A 15605-nucleotide genomic window follows, 5' to 3' on the forward strand; every position below is an offset into this window, starting at 1 on the left:
CTCAGCCTTTTCTTTTACCCCAGCTGTCTACAAGTTACATCACTCGTCCCTGAACCCCCCCCCCCCCCCCTCTCCCTTGTCCTTTCTCCAGATTATCCCCCCCACCACTTCCCTTTAGCTTCCTTCGTTAGGGCCAACTCAACCTGCACCAGGAGTCTGGGTAACCCTTGGCATTGTGGGACAGCACGGCCAACAAACAGCCGTCTACCTACTCCATTAAATAGGCACTCACTTGATAGGAGATTTGTAGCCAATATCCTGATTTGCATTAGAGAAGGTAAGGAAGTGGTGTGGCTTGTTAAGGGGCCTGGATGCCATTGATCGGTGTCCTCACTGTGCGCTGAATGTAATGAGGAGGACAGCGGGGGTGGAGGAGGTGAAGAGGAAGTAGATCTGCGAGTGGTCGACAATATGGAAGTGGTTGTCATATTATAACTGCGGTAAATACTGATAATATTAATGTTCAGTAATCAACAATAGCAATTTAGAAGCGGCAGAGAGCTGCTAATTGGTTATAAGAGTGTGTGTGTGTGTGTTTGTGTGTGTGTGTGGTGGTGGTTGTGGTGTAGGTGGTGGCGGTGGTGGTGTGTGGGGGTTGGGGTGGGGGGGTGGGGGGGGGGGGGGGGGTTGTTTGCTGCCACTCATCTAATCAAACAAATCAATAGCATCCATAATAAGGAGTGGTCAGGGAGCCGTGTCCTCCAACACTTCTGCACGCCCCAAAGTCACAGCGCCTCGCCCTGCATCATTTAGCCCGCTGAACCCAAGGCTGCCATTAAATATGAGCCACGCATCACTCAGCCCTCTGCCCCAGCATGCAGCCACATGAAGGGTAAAAGAGCACAGCCCGACAATGTGCCCAGTCAGGGCTAGAGTCGCCCTCTGTACAACGTGCAAAGATAAAAATCCACAAACAGAATTGGACTGAGTGGGTTTATTCAAAATGTGCACGGAATGCAAGGACAGGCAGTTTGGAAGCGTCGGTTGGAGTGGAAATCACAATTAGCTGCACACTTTGTGTTACCTGGTAAGTACATAAATAACTGCAGGGGATGACATTGTTACACAACAGTAGCAGGAGTCGATGAAAAAACTGGCTGCAACTTCACACACTTTAGCAGCTTAGCGAAATGAGCATCAGTGGATCGCTGAATAAATGCGTGGCTCCTTGTTTTATGTCGAGAAAACTCGACTCGGATGAGTATTCAGAGACCTTGAGTGTAGGGAAAATAGATTCTCTTCTCCAGCCTAAGGGCGCCTAAACGTGTCTTTTCGGATTTGGTGATGGCTAGGTCTATGATCATTCAAGCGCTTCAAATTACATCAGGATGAAAAGGGGAAGGAGGTACATGGGAAAAGAAAAAAAGAAAGAAAATGATAAGCATTCTTCCCCCTTATCTACCTTTTACATCGGTGCTTGCAGATAAGGCTTGGAATAGGTAATGAGCTCAGGCCGTGTTCTGCCACATGTGTAGGTATAGAGCTCAGAGTCGTGCCTGTCATCCGAGAGGAGCAGCGACTTAAAGGAGAGCCGAAGAAGAAGAGGGGTTTTATTCCTAATACTCTTTGGAGAGGCTCGTCATCATTGCCGCGCGTCGTGTACGGCTTTGTGAAATGTGACATGTCTTGGATTCAAGTGCTGCACTTGTGTGGCCCCGGAGGTCATCACGCCACGGTGCGTCATAAAAACAAGAACACACAAACACATGCAGGTGCACAAAGACCCGAGATGAAGTGCGCGCACACACATAAATACAAACACCCAGTCGATGAGAGGAACAAGCACATGGGAGCACTTAAACACGCATGGCAGGCCAAGGTCAGCAGGGGTCAGCAGGTCATCATGAGGGGAGGGGGGGGGCCGAGGAGGAGATGAAGGCGATGGTTTATAGCGGCACAGCCATATGAACACATCAGAGGAAATCTGAAAGGCCATTAAAACGCCTGCTTTTATGGGTGTAATAATCCCTCTCTTCTGCCTGGGAGTCCAGCCACAGCGCCAATGACCATCCGGATTAAGTGGGAGGTCTGACAGGAGGCAAGCTATCAGCTAATGCACGGGAGGCTCCGAGAGCCCAGCAGGACCACAGACATAACCTTTATCCCAGAGCCGTTCATACAAGTCACAGAGAAGGCGTTTGCTGTAGAGCCGAACACTTGCAGCGAGCTCGGGAACTGTTTGGACAACGACGTATTTTAATATTTGAATTTGAAATGATACGATGAGCCTGAGGTCTGAGTGTCATTTGGGGATTTGAACAGACATCAAGCATACATGCAAAGCAGTTTAGCCTTTTTTGTACGCGTCACCGTCTTCTGACACGATAAGATAATGTGTAATATGTGGCTTTTCTGACTATTGGTACTGTAACTAATTGTCGAATATACCGTCACCTCCCGTTTAAGACTCCAGCAGTGATTCATTGGAGCAGACTTTGCAGTCATTAAAGGTTTTCAAATACAAACTAAAAGGAGCACAGAGCCAAAAGAAAAGTTCACTGTTCACACACTAATGGTGCATTGTTCCCTTAATCCATAATACAAATACATTTTTTACAATACATAATACATACAGTGTAGATTTAGCAGATACTATTGTACTATTGTAAAATTTGAATATTAAATAATTCTGACACTTCTTTGAACATCACTGACCAAAACCCTTCATCTTACTGCAGCTGTTTCCCCACATAGTGTTCACCAGCAGCCAATCACCAAGCTGCTGTATTTGCCATGAACTCTGAAATGGGGTTTGCATGTTTGTACGAGAGGCAGTGATACATGTCCATGCTTCGTGATGCTGAGCAGCTTAGTGTGTTGAACATGTGTAGGAATATTGCATGTGTGGAGGAGTGAAGAAAAAGAAATACAGGCCATGATGTAACAACTGTGTATTACTACTAATATCATAATAATTAAATGCATTAGAATATAATGTAATAGTAACTATTATGCAGCAATGATGGGTGGCGGCAGACCGGTCCATCATAGAGCGAGGGAGGAAATGAGACCCCAATGTGTGTGTGTGAGTGTGTGTGTGTGTGTGTGTGTGTGTGTGTGTGTGTGTGTGTGTGTGTGTGTGTGTGTGTGTGTGTGTGTGTGTGTGTGTGTGTGTGTGTGTTTGCGTGTGTTGTGCAATAGTAGGAGTAGAATTGACGTTGGCTAATTATTAATAATCATGAAATATGATTATTAAAATAACAATTATTTCTTAAAAATAATCAAAAATGATAAAGCTATTGATTAAGAAATGTAACACATTTAATTAGAAATGATACGGTTATCCATTAATAATAGTTAAAATAATTAATGAAAACAATAAAATTATCAATTAAGAATAATACAAATCTGTAATCATTGCTTATTGTTGCGGGGCACCACCCTGGTTAGGGACCAACGAGTCAATCTATAAATATCAGTCTCATAATGATAAATGTCAAATCAATAATCTCAATATTTAATATTAATAATTATTTAATTAACAGTGAAGGCTACTAAGTTCGAGCACAGGCAATCATAATCCAGCTGCAATCACATACATATGCACAAATAATCACAGACTACAGATACTTTAATTACAAAAGCATTTATTAAAAGGGGAAATAAAGTTATAATGTTATTCAATGATTCATCATTTTAACAAGCTCCGATATTTCAAAGATAAACACAGCAGCAGCACTTATCACAATTCAGAAAATACATGTAAAACCGGCGGTCTACCTATGTATGTCTGTCTCGGTGTGTGTGTGTGTGTGTCTGTGTCAAAGTGTCTCTCTGTGTGTGTGTGTCTATGTGTATGCATGTGAAATAAAGTTAGTGTTATTTAATGATTCATCATTTTAACAAACTCCCATATTTCAAAGATAACAACAGCAGCCGCTTATCACAACTTAGAAAAACACATGTATTCATCTATGTGTATCTGTGTGTGTGTATCTGTCTGTGTCTATCAATGTGTCTCTGTGTCTGTGTGGGTGTGTCTGTGTGGGTGTGTGTGTGTGTGTGTGGGTGTGTGAGAGAGCGAGAGAGCGAGAGAAAAAGAAGGGGGCGTGGCGATGATGCAGTCACGTGGTGACGTCACATCTAAGATGGCGGCCGATCATGATTCGTGGAATCAAGGCCTAAAAACTCTCAAAATGGCGGATTGACTACAAAACAAGATGGCGGAGCCGTTATGAATTTAGAGCCAGAATGGGAGGAGAGGGAGAGAGGAGGCGTGGCAATAATAGATTCAAAATGGTGGTTTAACTTGCGTTATTCAAAATGGAGTCTATGTTAATGACACCATGTGGCCGGAGCTCACACTGGTGGTCGTCACATGAATTACACCAAGGGATTTTCAGACAAAGAGAATTCTTTGTCTCTGCTTTGGCGTTCGGCCGCATGGCTTCCAGATGTGTCCAGCCTCTCTGAATATAGATTTAATTATGTTACATGAACTGTATTCTAAATACAGGTCGGATGTGTGTATAGGTCGGTTTAGAAGGAGAGAGAGCATACAAGGAGAGAGCAAAGCTCTTAAAAGCACCGTCAGAGACAAGTTACATTTACTTTACCACTCAGCACCCAAGTGGCGTTGTGTGCTGAGGTTTGACCGGTAAAGTCTCTTTAAAGTTGTTCAAACGGTCACAATGAGCTGGAGACGCTGCTCACGGCGCTTAAAAACTGTGGCACAAGGCCGTAACCGGAAACCGGCGAATCGCCGCAAAACACTAGAGACTCGGCGGTCTCATACAAAACAAATACATTCAAGTATTAAAACAATACGCTACGTATTAGATTAACATCTGCCCAGACAATAAAGCCTCTTACTGTACCACCCTCGCGGTGTGCGTGCGCGTTGGGCCAGTGAATCACGTGGTCTCTCAAGCGGTCTTCGGCCGCTGGACCGGACAAGCAGCGGATTTTCTCGTGCTGCTTCGATGGGATGAACGTCGTCCTTCTTCTTCAGGGATGTGGAGCTCGTGCTCCTCAGCGGAATGAATCTCGCGCTTCTGCAGGGGACGGCTGTGGAAGCCGTTTGTAGATCGTTGGGAAAAGAAAACTAAAGTCCGTGGGGAAAGTGGAACAGTCTGAGATTGTTCCGCGTGCAATTTCCGGTTTGGTCTTTTCAAGTTAAAAGAGCAAAAGTCCTTTTGAAAATAAAAACGTCGACTGAGATAAAAGACAATGAAAGAAATGAAAGAAAATAACTCTGGTTGCCCCCTTTAGCAACTAAATCAGCTGGGAGGCCCCGAAGGGGGCCTGGTGTTGTCTTCAGAGCAGGGTAAAATGGCGACGATTATTGATGTCTCAGTGGTTTTGTTCTACCTGAGAGGTCCTCCTCCTTGAGGAGTTGGTCATAGGATGATGCTGGCTTTAAGCCAATTGAGTGTCAGAAATGGATCTGAGTGGGCGGGGCTTGGAACTGAGCAGGGGTTTCTGGGAAAACCCCAGGACATTTTTCCACCACCAGGGGGAGATTCTTGAGCCTGCAGGAGGATGTTTTCCCGCCCAAAGTTTAACAACCCTTTGTTCCTCTCGGCTCCAGTGTCTGGTGGCACCCCGCTGGGCTCTGGCCCAACACGTGTTCTTTAGGTATGTTCATCCAAGAGTATGTGTCTATTAAAAAGGAAAACAATTAATACTATCACTACCATCAACATCAACAATATTATTACCATTGCCAATAATATCGGTAGTACTACCGTAAATATTATTATAAATTATATGAATAATAATTATATGAATACTATTAATAAGAAGAAGATTAATATCAATAATACGAATATTAATTATAATAATACAATTATAATAATAGTAATAATAATATAATAGATTGTCATGATCATTTACAACAGCAATAATCTTATCAAATTAAATTTGAAATTAAAAACATTAGCATGCTGCGGTCCGTTTTGAGTATAGTTATTGTAGTTTTTCTTGTGTGAGCACATGACATATCGAAAAGCTGGTCAGAATACTAAGTAGATGAATTGTAATTATACGTATTATGAGACTGTAAAGATGGACAGATTTAGTTTTTCCCTCATATTCTTACAAAGGGAAGACAAAGTAACACCTAGCTGTGAGACTTTCATTACAAAGTGCATATAATCACATTCACTCTGAAGGGGATCATTATAGGACAATTGCATTGGATTATTTCGCACAGGTGTGATCCAGTGAACCACCGGTAATTGACGCACAGAACTTGGACAGATTGCCATCTGCAGAAAACTTCAGTGGGGACGACAGCTCAATTTTACCGTTCGGAAAAGCACAGCGGCACATCGACAGTCGGGAAACATTATAAAAGCGGATCTCTCTACATTTCATCACACAGCAGCCAGTAAGCCTCGGTACAAATAGAGCCCGGTAACCTAGTAGCCCTCAGCACACTGAGCAGCAGAAAGTGAGCTCGGATCACTCCCTCTGACTCCGCTGCTCAGGGCAGCACTTCAAAGCAGCGAGAGGCCCAAAGTTGAGCTGCACCGCTAGAAATTGTTCAAAGCAATGTACCCTGTTTACTATTGACTTTGCAACAATTACCCAAGCATATGTGTATGTAATTAGATAAGGCAGCCAGTTGTTCTGTAATGCGGCAAATCAAATTAACTAAAGATGCCACATTGATTTCTTTGTGTTCCCTAAATTATTCATCTTCAGTTGCACTGAACCAGCCAGCCACCAAAGAGCTTTTCTAACTCCTCCGCACCGTCTCTCCCCTGCTCCCACTGAACACTGATTATTTGGAAGATCTACCCGAGCACCTTTTTTCAATTTTTCCGCTATCACAATCCTGCAAATTGACCCTCCTGAATGGAGCATTTGCTGCATTGTGGAAATGCCTGGAATGCCCATTAACAGGAATTGCTGTGCCTCCATTATTGTTGCTGTGTGCGTGCATGTACACGTTGTTTAGAGTTGGGGGGAATTTGCTTGCATGTGATTGTGTGTGATGGCAGGCTGCAGGGCCGCTGAGAGAATTCATGAAGCAAGACTGCAGACATCCACGTCCCAGGCCGCTTCATTGACGTCCTGTTCTCTGGCATGTTGCACACAGGGAGATCAATATGACCTTACCTCCACCACCCGCTCCTTTGAAACTTAATTACTGATATTCAGCTACAAAGTCATCATAGTCTGGCTGTCAATATTCATTGGGGATCATTACGGGCCTAATAAAAGAGGTTATTTACGGGCTGCTCTGCTGACACCGGCACAGGTCCAGGGATTCAGCTCCAGCCATCTCAATTTGCTTTACCGCTCTCTCCCTCTCTTTCCCTCCTCTTTCCCTCCTCTCTCTCTCTCTCTCTCTCTCTCTCTCTCGCTCTCTCTCTCTCTCCCCCACTCTCACCTCTCCCAGAAGCACTGACCTGAAAAAGAAAAATTGACAGCAGAGAAACTAACAGGAGAGAAGATGGAGGGTGAATTCTTCTGGCACGGCTTTTAATTCTCTTGGCCATGTTTGGAGGTTTTTCAGCCCGATGCCAGAAAAAAGAAAAAAGCCGCCATATCTCTAAATCCCCAACACAATTTGAACTCTTCTTCCCTCTAACATTGCAGGCAGCGCCGCGAAGGGATATTTCATGACATTTAGAGAAATGTCCCACGGATCCCTGCCTCCGTGCAACAACACAGCTTTAACTTCTCGGCTCCGACATCAATTATTGTTTTCAAGTCCGTGGCGCTATTCTACAGGTTCTTCCACAGAAAGTCATTTCATCAGAACCAAAAGCAATACCGAGGCACAACTCACAACTCCCACTCCTGAAATTGTACGTGCCAACAAGGCTACAAGGAGTTGTGTGATTGTGGGAGATTGCTATATGTTAATTCATTCAATAAATCAATAGCTTCACTGTAATTGAAATGGTTTGCCGTCCCCTGTTGGGGAAACGTGTCGAAAATCTCAAAGGGGGAACAGTGAGCTCTCTAGGTGAAAGGAGGTACTACATCCAGAAAAAAAACCTCCTCAATCCTATATGTCTCACGCTTTCAGTCTCACACACAGACTAATATCCTCATATCCACACACACACGCTGCTGCGCAGTTCCCTCTTAGTATCTTGATTAATAAGGTCCACTTTACATCAGTACGCTGGATGCCAGAGCACACTGTGCTGCCTTCCCTGAGCAATTAGCAGAGGGGGCTCCACCAGCGTTGGATTATCAACAAGATGCCTCCTGACGCGAGCCCTACAGCCTGCTGACTTATTCATATGTGTTTACTTTAAAAGCCTCTGCCCTGGTTTTTGTGGGTGGGCTGCATCAGAACTGCAGTGAGAGCAGCATCGTGGGAGAAGGGGGAGGAGAGGGGCGAGGGGATCCACATTATGCCCACAGAGAGGTACTTGAGGGGGCAGAGGGACTGGGTCATGCCTCATTGAGCTCTTGTGGTAGAAATAAAACTGTAAGTATGTATGGTGCTGGAAACATTGGAAATCAGTTATACAGAGAGTGAGACACAAACCACACCTGGATCAAATGTTAGTGTCAGTCTGTTGCTATTGTGGGATTGTGCGTTTGTGGGTTTCACAAAAGCAAGATCAAATAGTTGTCTTGATGTCTTCAGCTGCAACTGATCCTGTCATGTTTTCCTTATGGATTTTTATGTGCCTATCCCCACATTAATGCAAGAGCATGAACAATTAACTGCGCTTTCAAAATGTAATTTAACTCTGTCACGTCTGTGCCTTCTCCGTCTGTAGGGATCCCAACAAACCGGTTCCCCAGGACACCAAGTTCATCCATACCAAGGCCAACCGCTTCGAGGAGGTGGCCTGGTCCAAGTACAACCCCCAGGACCAGCTGTACCTGCATATCGGCCTGAAGCCACGTGTGCGCGACCACTACCGCGCCACCAAAGTGGCCTTCTGGAAACACCTAGTGCCCCATCTGTACAACCTCCACGACATGTTCCACTACACCTCCACCACCACCAAAGTGCCCCCGCCAGAGACCACGCAGAACAACCTGTCCACCAAGAGACCCAACGGGAAGACCTCCTGGCCATTCAACACCAAGCGGCCTCCCATGTCCCCGGCCTACAACAGTGAGGACAAAGACACATGGAACGACGATGAGGAGACAGGGCCGCTGGTGGTGGAGAATCCCCGGGATTATTCCACAGAGCTCAGCGTCACCATCGCCGTCGGAGCCTCGCTGCTGTTCCTCAACGTGCTGGCCTTCGCCGCCCTCTACTACCGCAAGGACAAGCGGCGGCAGGACTCCGGCCATGGGCAGCCCAGCCCACAGCGCCAGACCACCTCCAACGACATTGGCCACCACGCGCCCGAGGAAGAGATCATGTCGCTGCAGATGAACCAGACGCACCACGAGTGTGAGGCGGGGAACAGCAACGAGGGGGCCCTCCGCTTGGCCTCGCTGCCCGACTACACGCTCACTCTGCGCCGCTCTCCAGACGACATCCCCCTCATGACCCCCAACACTATCACCATGATCCCCAATTCCCTGGTGGGCATGCCCAACCTGCACCCGTACAACACCTTCACAACCGGCTTCAACTCCACCGGCCTGCCGCACTCCCACTCAACCACCCGTGTATAGCTTTAAGAGGCCAGGGACAGCCGGCGCAGGCGGCGGGTTGGGTGGGAGGGCGATTGTGTTGGTGGCGGAGGAGGAGGAGGAGCAGGCGAACGAACAAACGGAGGAGAGGATTGTGTTTTATAAATATCACAGGGAGGGGGAGGGCTACGAGGGGGAGGGCAGGAGTCGGATTAAAATATGAAGAGATTTAACTAGACTTTTACAACGAGGAGAGTTGCTGAGAGCTCTCTGTGGATGTCAAGTTGTGCAGAGCTGCCAAAATCAAACTGCTTCCCTTCCTCTGATCGGGGGGGAAGGGGATCTTTCTGCAGTGTTTTTTTCTAAAATAATCATTTTAAAAGCCTTTTTAAGCAGACTGAGGACATATCAACTCTTTTTTTTTCTTGAATTCATAACAGAAATAAAGAAAAAGTGCTTTTTATTTCCCATCCCTTGCTCCTGCGGGAGACACATCTAGAAGGATGGCCCCTGCGTCAATATTCTCGAAAAATGTTTTTAATTGCTTCTTTCTTTTGTTTTACGTTTCAATGCCTTACGAAGCTTGTTCTTTTTCGTCTTTATTTCTATTCCCTGAGACTATTCCAAGTGGAGCCTGTTACAAAGCAGATGAGACTCAAAGATGAGAGACTGAATCCAGGATGGGAACCTAGAGGATATGCAGATATAGAGATTTTATGCCCATTTTGGGCAAGTCTTTTTTTCTGTTGTGTATCTACACAACAACAGCCACACAAATGGTGTTATCGTGTTTTTTTTGCGTATAGAAATGATTTGTGTGGGACAGCACTTGCTGAGAGGACGCAGAGATAAATACTATGTTACTGTGATTGTTTTGTTAAGAAAAAAAGTGCATCTTTTACAGCCAATTTATCTGTTAAGCTATCCGATATTATCTCCACAAAGTGTGCACGTACACATGCTGCTTAGAGCACCTGTGTGTTTGTGTGCATGTGAAAATGATTTCTCATTCCTCGCGTGCAAATGCAGTGAAGAGACACATTGTCGAAGCTTGCAAATGCGAGAGAAGAGAAAGCGTGTGTGTGTGTGTGTGTGTGAGAGAGAGAGAGAGAGAGAGAATGTGTGCAAGTGCGTGTGTGTGCGAGTGTGTGTGTGTGCACCTGTTTTTTTTTTTGTTTGTAGGTTGTACAACGTGGTTTGCGGGGGGGTGGGTTGGGGGCGGGAGGGTACTTTCTCATGTCATTGATTTCGGTTCACCACCAGTAGTGTTCCTGCTGCGTCTCTGGGTGTCTTCTGTCTTTGCAAAATAGCTCTTTTGTTATTTTCAAAGTTATATATGTCTAATTTTGCTTAAAGATTAAAGAATAAATCTATTATTTTATGTGTAAGAGAAAAAAAAATGGCTAAAGATTCAACTGAACTAACTGACATGATTCCATTGACTTTGTAAGAGTCCCTCTTCGAAAAGCAGACAGTGGCCTGTTTGCACTGAATAAACCTACATCAGTGCACACTTGTATTTCTTTGAATATATATATATAAATATGGGCGTACATACATATATTTATAGGGCTTCTATGGAGATACTGCTACCATCTACAAAACAATTAAAAACAGTGTTCAGACTGAAAAGTCACCAACACAAAAAGTTTCTATGGATTATTGTCGTCATTTGAAACCTCCCAAGCCGAAACGTCTCCGTTGGAGCTCTATATGTATATTTATGTATAGAATATTTAATATTTATTTATGTATACCAGATGCATACATGCTGATTGTGCCATGTGCCAAATTAAAACTGTAAAAAACGAAGAACATTAAGTTTCACTAAACTTTTTTTCCCCCTCTCTTGATCAAAGTTATTTTCCTCCCTTTTGTGGCTTTTTATTATTTCCATTTTGAAAGAGTTAAAGAAGAAATATTCTTGCAGCAAGTGCGAGTATCCCCCCCCCCCCCCCCCCCCCCCCCAGGACTTCCTCTTTATCTCCCCTCTCTCTCTCTCTCTCCTCCTCCTCCTCCTCCTCCTCTTCTCCTTTTCTCTCGCTGAAACCTTTGAGGAAAAACAGGCTAACAGCTCGGGGCCCATCGTGCACAACTCCAGATTTTACTGTAATTCATGCAAAGTAGTTCCGCAGCAAAGGGCGATAGAGGCAAGATTGCCTTGATGTACTCACAATGCATCCTATTATGTGTTATTCTCCGGGTAAAACAGGAGTTATTGATTCTGAGAGTAAAACTGACAATGTTCATGAAGTGTCATGGCAGAGCTCAGATTGTCCCTCTGCGTTACAGCGGAGTGCAGTCGTCTGACCTGACCAGTGATCTAGATCACAGTTCCAATTCTTATTTCATTTCATACACATAGAACTCACCATTTTTATGAAGCATCCCATTACAACCTCCCGTGATATTTAATGATTAGAGATGCAGCGGAGCGAGAACCACAGTCTGGTCGGCTCATCGCCGATCCTGCCGGTGGCGAAAAGAGAGTCGGGTTATTCGAGGTAATTTTCTTCAGAGACTGATCTATATGAGTCATCTTGTTTTGGCTCATCCTGTCTTATATCGAGCTAACCTCCCAAGCAGCCACCGTCTTCAGCTGAGCCCCAGCCTTTAGAGAAACAAGCAGTGGAGCATTCTCATATATACACAAACATTTGATAGCATCTCTGTGATTGTGCTTATGTAAGGCATAGACTATGCAAATAGTCAAACTTGTCTCAGGAGCAATAATGTCGGCAGAAACCGGTTCTCTGCCAGACAATGGACAAGCAGGAGCACATCAACGACATTTCAATGAGCGAAGATATTTGTTTAAATACTCATGACTACAAAAGTGAGATGAGCCTCACTTATAGGAATCTGTCCATATGTGGTTGATTCACCCAAATTACCTAAAAACAGATATTTTGTGGCGTCTTATCCCAGTCAATAAATAATTATTGTTGAATTGAACCATTAAGACAGCTCTGGTTTTAAGGAACTGACGTTTCTCAATACAGTAAAAATAACTGGCATTTCATTTGTATTCACAGTATTGACTGATGACACGTGGTCTATGACATGTGACACTGACATTTAAGAGATACAAATGTCCTTGTTACAAAGTATGTGGATTAAACAGAGAAAAGTCAAGAATCTATTCTGGTCTTAGAAATGAATAAAATCCATGTTTTACATTAGTAGGTGATGTGGGGTCATTACAAGTGCTGACCGATGACAATATTAAAGATGGAAGAGACGACAGCTGCCAGAAGTGAAGCCAAAACATCTAGATTGTCCCCCAGGGCCATGTCACAAATCCCACCTCCTCCACGTTAGCACATGGGCCATGGATCAATCTAAAATGTCAAGTTAGACATCAAATCAATTTGGACTGGGTTGAAGTGGACATTTTTCATATACGTTTGATGTTAATTAGTTGTTTGATGCTATGAAAATGGAGTAAAACATCATGATTGACGGCTGAGATTGACTCAGACCAGTAGCTGTATTGGTGGGACCTTCATAGCGCAGCTCCACTCAGTGATCAATGCAAACGTTTGGCTCCAAATTATGTCACCATGCTGCAAGATGGAAGTGCCCACAGTGGGAAGAAGTGGAGACCATGTTAGCCGCGTGGTCAATCGTTATCTACCGTCATTGAAACCAACCCACAGATAATTATCTCATGAGCGGTCAACCTGAGCTTTGTGAAATATTTTTTCATCTTTCAGCTCATTGTTTTGGTTTTATAGCCTCAAACTTTCACTTTCTTCACTCTCTCTCTGCTCTCATGGAACTGTTTCTAGACGCAGTAGGCAGCTCATTTCACTTAAAAAGCTTTTCTCCAAGTAAAAGGTTGCTCCGTGTACTCAAAGTGTATATATTAAGCAAGTTTGTGATGAAAATCAATTACTTAAGGCTTCCAAACATAGTTAGAATCGAAAACCAAATTTCAGCCATGATTCATTAATTATTGATGTAAGATGATAAAGGCCCATTTGCTAATGAAGGACCTGAGATGCAGCTGAAAACATTTTTTTTTTATGCAATAAGTGCACCTAATGCACCTTGAAGATTTCTAGTAATGACCCTTCAAACCAGAATATCAAAGAATCAGCGAACTTTTTCCTCATCTGATCTGTCTGCAGTGGTGGGAGGTCAGTTTCCATTGGCTCCAACACACACACACACACACACACACACAGAGAGAGTAGCACAGGGCTAAAAATTGAGTGATGGAGTTGAGAGTGAACTTTCAAAGGGAAGAAATGTCATGGGAGGGCAACTTATTTTTTGCCATGTAATTTATCCATATGGTGTTAAAGCAGAGCAGATGTCACTGAGTATTGGCAGGGGTGGACCCAGTGGCCTCGGGGACCCGGTGTGGGACACATGACCCTGTGAAGAGACACTTAATTAAGAGCCGGACTATGGAAGCTGCGGTGTTGGTGCAGCGAGAGAAAACAGGGTCAAACCCCCCCGCTACAATCAGACACCTGAAGGCTCGGGTGAAATTAGTACAAACTCCGGTCGAAAAAGAATCACCACCAGTTGAAAAATGGGACGGTTATGAGCGAGACACTTTTTGCAGTTCAGTGAGTGTGTTTTGAAAATGACATCATTCAAGAATTGGCTGGAACACCCCGATGGGGTTTGTGACTGCCTCGACAGCACCGCAGACAAACTCAGCTCAGGAAATGGATGTGCCGAATTACAGAGTGCTGCCCGCTGGGAGAGTGCTTCAGGTGTGAGTGTGTGTGTGTGTGTGCACAGACAGTGAGAATTTTATTTCTACTGCAGTGAGCACGTTGTTACCTATATTTTATTTCACCCTCTTCCTCACCCTTATCTCTCTCTCTCTTCCTGTGTCTCATTCATCTTTTCTCCCCTCTTCTTCTTTCTTTCACGCAGTTTTTCTTTTCTTTGATCCTCCCTCACACACAAAGCAATGTCAGAAGCTCTACCTCTGTTTCACACAGACGTAACTCGCCCATTTTCTCTTTTCTTCTACTTTGTAAGTGCCGTAATCTGAACAGCTCGCTCATTTCCAATCATTTGAGGTCTAATTTTCTTGAATTGCTAAATTTCTCTGCTGACTGAGGAGCTAATGAACTTTATTTATTTATTATTTATTGGGAAGCAGATTAGAACCATTCGCTGAACCAAAACTCAAACTTAAATAGCCTGTTTTTCTCCAAAGGGAAATCACGCTGCCTTTGTCAGAACATCAATAAACTATTATTTCCATGTGAAAAACCCACTCCTGATGATTTTCTTTTGTACCCACGGAGCATTAGACAAATCACTCGCATATTGTTCAGGTTTTGGGGTTACGGTGCCATCAAACCCAGAGGAGCTAACACATTTCTTTCCTAGATACTAGAGCTGAAATCGGCCAACGAATTGTGTTTGAGCCCAAATTCATCATGATAAATCTCTGTCATCTCAGTGTCACTGTACAGATTACTAAAGATGCCCTGTTACTTATATGTTTATGTCCATAGAATGTATTTATAATCACACAAACTGGAGTAATCAAAAATAAATATCTATTCTTTCTGTATCTTTTTTTGTGGTTCTCATGAATATAGAGCACGACATACATTTTCAGTGGCCGTGAGACCAAGAAGTTTGGGGCTGATAGTAGTGTTTTGTATATTTGTCCTGGTGCAATCTTACAGAGCATCTCTGGAAGTGCTGTACTTGAAGTGCTCTGTTCCTACAGAAATCACAGCTTTTGTATTAAATGATAAGGCGGGTGACGTTTATCATTACCATCAACAAATCCCATTATAAAACTAAAACAAAACAATGAATTTATCCTGCTAACAAGTGCCCTCTGTGAAGCCACAGCCAGATGTCACATATGCCTCTCTGTGCTATGAACCCGTTGTTGTCCAAAAACCATTAGAAACGCTGAGACCGGAGCCAAACCAGAGCCTGGTTCATTGGGTGACATTCTTTAATTACAATGAACACAGTCTCTTCAGACTAACGCTGAGCAAGGAGACACATCCCCCAGCATGCTCAGTAATGTCAGCCTGACATCAAGCTACCAACCGGAGAAAAGGCTGCTGCAGAGTTGTCTGAGAATAAACTGAAATATCAGC

The 15605-nt window shown here is 44.1% G+C and overlaps 1 protein-coding gene across 2 annotated transcripts in view; it reads left to right on the forward strand.

Moving 5' to 3' along the window:
- The window catches only part of nlgn3a (neuroligin 3a), a 121193-nt gene extending 111641 nt beyond the window's left edge, over positions 1-9552 (forward strand). For both annotated transcript variants that reach the window (XM_053428925.1, XM_053428926.1), the window contains one exon: positions 8694-9552. In XM_053428925.1, coding sequence (XP_053284900.1) covers positions 8694-9552 — 859 coding nt within the window. The remainder of the gene's footprint in view (positions 1-8693) is intronic.
- The last annotated feature ends 6053 nt before the right edge of the window (positions 9553-15605 follow it).

Source organism: Pleuronectes platessa, chromosome 8, assembly GCF_947347685.1.
Source record: "Pleuronectes platessa chromosome 8, fPlePla1.1, whole genome shotgun sequence".
Taxonomy (NCBI): Eukaryota; Metazoa; Chordata; class Actinopteri; order Pleuronectiformes; family Pleuronectidae; genus Pleuronectes; species Pleuronectes platessa.